Below are 6000 nucleotides of genomic sequence, written 5' to 3'. Positions count from 1 at the left end.
ACTAACATAATGGATTCATTTCAAAAAGAGCCACAAACCCATTGATATTTGTCAACATGTGCAACGTCCAATAAATAGAGAAGCAGCACTTCAATGGCAACAATCCAAACTTCTTGTAGTAGGAAACAAGTTTAAAGAGGGAAAGAAAGAATTAAGTTCTTACAGGTTAATGTTGTTGTTTATGCTTCACCATGATTAGTGTGACCATGTGACCAATATCAGTAAAAGAATATTGAAACAAGGTTTGTATTTTTGATGAGATGACTAACCTTTAAACGACAGCGCACCTTCATTCAAGAAAAGAACTGAAACATATTTATTATAGGGTTAGGGTATAGGGTGTTAATCATAGACGAGGGGAGCAGATTGCAGGGAAGGTACTAATTGTACATTTTGTAACCAGTGAAAATATCAAACATGGATTAGGTGCAGTTCAGAGTCCACTAAATTTACATTTCGTTCTCAATAGGCATTAATTGGAAAGCATCGAAAACTTTGCCTTCCAATTTGTGTAAACATTTCAATTATTTATCACTCCATCGTTAGCCACCCGTTCAATTACACCCAAGTACAAAGTGATAATCACTTTAAGCTATTTTTAGCTATAATGCTACACAAACATTGTCTTTAGTTAAAACCACATAAATAAAGTTTTTTGCAGTCTCCATATTAGCCTGAAGTGCAGAAAAATTACAAGATGAATAGTGAGTGTCTTTTTAAAAAAATTAACCTGTTTTCAGGAAAAAAAGCAGTATTTAGGCAGTGTGAACAGTAACTCCCCCCACTGGAATGTGAACAGTATTTATATACAATTTAACCTGACAGTGTTCAATAGTAGACCCCTCTGACAGACTCTGGTCAAGATAACCAGCAGCAGTTCAGAGCAAAATGATCTCTAAGTCTGTGCTGGGAGTTAGACCAATTATATTTCACTATCATTTCAAGCATGATTTGATTCTCCTTTAATAATTTTCTCCCCTTAACTAAGGATTGTTTAATGTCATAACTACGTGACCAAGTGTCAGGGACAATTTAGTAAAATCCAAACTCTCCTCAGGTTACTTTTAGACAGAATTCACTCACACTTTACCAACTACCTTAAACTCCATTAGACTTCATGAATGTAGATGATGGTCAACTGAAGGTTATTATAGCTCTACTCAGTTGACTGATATGGCCAAAAGTACGCTTAGTCATTGTTCTGTAGCAAACTGTATCAATGCAGACAAATGTGAACTAGAACTGGTAAAGGTCCATTATTGACCTACCTGTGACGGAAAGTTATGTGCTTAGAAACCACAGCAAGAGGTCTTCCCTCACAGTTGTTGAGATCATGAAACTCCATCTCAATCAACAATGAGTCTAATACAATTGCAGATTAATCTGGCATGTTTTGATTTGATTTTTTAAAATTTAATTTTTCTATTAAAGAATCTAATTTATTGATGTTGTAGAGGCAGCTTGCCCTGATAATTTGATCTCCAACTGGAAAGAAATTAACGTGCACACGTGACAAATGTGGTACAATTCCCTGCATTCTCATGGTCTTATTGTCAGTCAGTAGAAATAGTGATGGTGGATCTCTTAGGAACTATTGCAGTGAACCCAACTTTCTGGGTCAGTCAAGAGAAGGGGGAGGTGGGCAGGTGAAGGTGGCAATACAGGCTCAGCGGATGTTATGAGTTAGATTCACTGGCATCACCTTCAGACAGAAATGGGGTTTGGTCCAAAGGCATGCCTTTTTTTTACATTAACCTGCATGATGTTATATTTGATATACTTCAAAAACATGGTAAATGGAGCACTTTATGTTAATATGTCATATGGACCACACCCTAGATTAAGCTTTGCTGTAATGAGGAAATTTAGGAATCTAAATCTTGGTATGACAGGTTTCCTCTGGGTGCTCTCGTTTCCTCCCATAGTCCAAAGATGTGCGGGTGAGGTGGATTAGCCATGGGAAATCTATACAATTTGCCTACTCACAATATTATTTTTCATTATAAAAATTCTGTCAAATTTGGTACTTGAACTTCTCTCTTTAGCTGGGAATATGCATCTGCCTTGCTCATGGACATGGCGACATTTCTTTATGACTATACTTGAAAGCAGGTAAACATTCAGATACGTTTGGTCTTGCTTGAGTGATTTGTCCTCCATTGTAAGAGTGAGGAAAGCTGCTGTATTTCACAACATTTCAGATTTCAGACATAACTTACCCAAGAGCTTCCTTATGATTGCAGAACATCAGAGCCTAATAATCAGTGTCATGGCTTCTACATACATATTTAAAAATAGGCCTTGGGAATTAAAACGTAGCTCGTTTAACAGAGGTGTATGAAAGCTAAAAGAAACTTCATTCAAAGATGTAACAGCAAAACATCAGAAATAGTTGTCGTATTTGACCAAGCTGACTGAAGTAATACAAAGAGTAGATAAGGGTAATGTAATAATGTAATGTATTTGGTTTCCAAGTCTCACAGGTTTCCCATATTGTGGACTTACGACTATGATCAGGTCATATGTAGTTAGCAGATAAAGATCTGATAAAGCTATGGCTCAGAAATGGGAGTTAAAGGTCACTATTCGACTTGCAAAAGGTGGACAGTGCTGTTCCAAGGAGATTGGCATCAACACCAATATTTTTGCTAACATTTGGACTTGGGAATTGGAAAGTGCAATTCCAAAATCTTTACATGGTAGTAAATTGGGCACTAAAGTTAATACTGAGGAAGACTGCAACAAATTACAAAAGACATTTGTAAGCTTACAGAATGCCAAATGTTGATAAGTATGAGGTGATATATTGTGTTAGGAAGAATAGAGAGGCCACATACCTTTGTATAATAAACATTTGAATGGGACAAAGACGTTGAGGAGTCTAGGTATGCAATAGAGGGCTATAAGGATATGAAAGAGTTAGTTAAAAAAAATTTATATGTATATATCAACTTTAATAAAACATGCCAATGTGCTACAGTGGAATGTTAGAAATCAGAATTTAATGTTAAGCCACATTAGGCAATAATAGTTGGCCAAAAGCTTAGCCATAAAGGTAGGTTCTGCAGAGGTGTATTCAGGAAAAGTGAGTGAGACAGATAGAAGAGTTTATAGAGGAAATCCCAGTGGATAGGCCCCGGACAGTAGGATGCATTTATAAAAAATACGCACAAAATGAGGTGTTATAAAAATGAGACTCACAAAACAATTCAAAGGGAATTTGGGAGAAAATGTTTTATTCTGAAAAGTGATAGGGGTGTGCTATCACAAGAAGTAAAGTTAGTCTGTATAGATATATTTAAAAGAGCGCTGGTTAAATGCAAAGGAGAAAGGAATAGAAGGATATGTTCATAAGGCTGGATGAATAATGAGGTTGGAGCTGGGTGAGGGGAGGGAGCAACATTTGACATAGTCTAATTGGGGCCAATGGTCTTTTCTTGTGCTGTAGAGTGTACAGACCCAATTTTAACCAACACACTTACACAAGATTAACATCAGCCTATATAGGCGCCTGTTCAATTCTAGGCACTAAGAATGTGCAACACACATTGTTACTCTCTCTCATTGATAGAAATAGGAAGAGCAAAGGGTGAAACATTAGTTAAATGTGATGAACTACTATAACCCCATGCATGGCGTGTTACAGAAACTAGTTTAAGGAGGCACTGTGGCTACATTGGTGAAATATTTGGTTGTCAATAAATCTTTAAAGACTTTTTTTGAAGAGAGAAATCTAATTACTCTCCTGACCCTCTCCACTGTCGAGGCCTCACTCCCTGAATCTCCTGTGCCTACCCTAGTGATAACCAATAAAATGACACATATGCCTTGATTATATTTTAAATTATGCAGGATCATTATTAAAGACAGAAATAAAACCCTGGACAGACCTCAAGGTGAAGCCTCAGGCTACTGAAAAAAACCACGTGGGCCACTGAAATGTTCAAATCATAGAACAGGACCGAGGTGGTGAGAAAGAAAATAAGGTTCAGATGTGATCACATGACTTCAGGGTTTTAATGCGCTACCAGATTTCACAATTAGTGAATCCAATCTGGGGGTGCGGCCGATAAAAAAAGGCATGTTCTGATCACCAGAATAAATTGAAAACCAATCTGAAAGGAGTTGTGAAATGCAAATACAGGCAGGCAGTGTGCATGCAAAACACATCCTGAATCTTCAGGCAAGCATCGGGCCTTTGATGTTCAGACATTTCCAGTCACCTGTTCGGGGGTGTGAACATCACTAAGTCTCTGAATCTTCCTTTCCTCTCCTCATACAGGGTGTACAAACTGGTACACCAAACGCTGCGATACATCAGGCTTCCGAATAATCCCCTTTTTATAATATTGCCGGATAGAACGGCTTAGCTTGTCATAGTTCATTGCTGGTCGGTTCTTCCGGATTCCCCATAGCCGAGCAACCTGTGCAGAATCTTCAATCTTAAATATACCTACATCAAGAACAAGATGAACAAGGTTTCTGCTCATTAGTGGTAACTAACTTTTTTTCAGTATTAAGTAGACTAAAGAACTAGGTTAAAATGCTTTCCTTTCTATTATCAAAGTTCAAATGTGGTTCTGGTGTGAACTGCTCTCGGACTGTAACTGGGACAGCACAACTTTAATGTGCCCTACAGCTGCTAACTTCCCATGTATGCATCTTTGGAAAGGCAGCATTTGTGTTGAGAGTGTGTTGCTGGAAAAGCACAGCAGGTCAGGCAGCATCCGAGGACCAGGAGAATCAATGTTTCAGACAAGAGCCCTTCATCAGGAACACTTGCCCGAAATGTTGATTCTCCTTCTCCTCAGTTGCTGCCTGACTTGCTGTGCTTTTCCAGCACCACACTCTCAACTCTGATCTCCAGCATCTGCAGTCCTTATTTTCTCCAAGGCAGCAGTTGTGGCCCATACATAATTGCTCTTGAGAAGTTGATGAACTGACTCCTTGAACTGTAGTAGTCCATGTGTTGTAGGAACATCCATTGTGCTATTAGCTACAATCCCTTGCATTGTTTTTCCACTATACAGACCTCCAGCATCATGCGGAAGTACATTTGAGGGCAGAGCAGTACACATTGTCTACATGGACTTTTGTAAGGCCTTTGACAAGGTTCCACATAGTAGATTGGTTTGTAAAGTTAGATCACTTGGGATTCAGGGAGAACTTGCCAAGTGGATACAAAATTGGCTTGATGGTAGGAGACAGAAGGTAGTGGTGGAGGGTTGTTTCCCAGATGAGAGGCCTGTGACCAGTGGTATTCTGCACGGATCGGTGCTGAGTCTGCTGTTCATCATTTATGTAAATGATTTGGATGAGAATACAGAAATCATGGTTAGTATGTTTGCAAAAGACTCTAAAATTGGTGGTTTAGTAGACAGTGAGGAAAGTTATATAATATTACAAAATGATCTTAATCAATTGAACCACGGGGATGAGGAGTGGCAGATGGAGTTTAATTTAGATAAATGTGAGGTGTTGCATTTTGGTAAGATGAACAAGGGCAGGACTTACACAGTTAATGGGAGGGCCCTGGGGAGTGTTGGAGAACAGAGAGACCTAGGGGTTCAGGTACATAGTTCATTGAAAGTTGCATCACAGGGAGACAGAGTGGTAAAGAAAACATTTGGAACACTGCCTTTCATTGCTCAGACCATTAACTTTATGAGTTGGGACATCATGTTGTGATAGTACAGGATGTTGGTGAGGCCACTTCTGGAGCACTGTGTACAGTTCTGGTCTCCCTGCCAAGGGAAGGATATTATCAAATTGAAGAGGGTGCAGAAAAGATTTTCAAGAATGTTAGTAGGATTGAAGGGTTTGAGTTATAAGGAGAAGCTGGATAGGCTGGGACCTTTTTAACTGGAGCACAGGAGGTTGAGGGGTGACCTTATAGAAGTTTATAAAATCATGACGGACATAGATAAGGAGAATAACAAAACTCTTTTCCCAAGGGTTGGGGACTTCAAAACTTGAGGGAATAATTTTAAGGTAATAGGA

General features: G+C 38.9%; 1 protein-coding gene across 2 annotated transcripts in view; it reads right to left on the bottom strand.

The window, feature by feature from the left end:
• Positions 1-292: 292 nt before the first annotated feature.
• Positions 293-6000, bottom strand: part of spdef (SAM pointed domain containing ets transcription factor) — a 97598-nt gene continuing 91890 nt past the window's right edge. For both annotated transcript variants that reach the window (XM_072563325.1, XM_072563324.1), the window contains exon 6: positions 293-4453. In XM_072563325.1, the coding sequence (XP_072419426.1) occupies positions 4275-4453 (179 nt within the window). In that variant the 3' untranslated portion in view covers positions 293-4274. The remainder of the gene's footprint in view (positions 4454-6000) is intronic.

This window comes from Chiloscyllium punctatum, chromosome 45 (assembly GCF_047496795.1).
Source record: "Chiloscyllium punctatum isolate Juve2018m chromosome 45, sChiPun1.3, whole genome shotgun sequence".
Lineage (NCBI taxonomy): Eukaryota > Metazoa > Chordata > Chondrichthyes > Orectolobiformes > Hemiscylliidae > Chiloscyllium > Chiloscyllium punctatum.
Note: the sequence above shows the minus strand (reverse complement) of the source record. Positions and strands in the feature narration are given on the sequence as shown.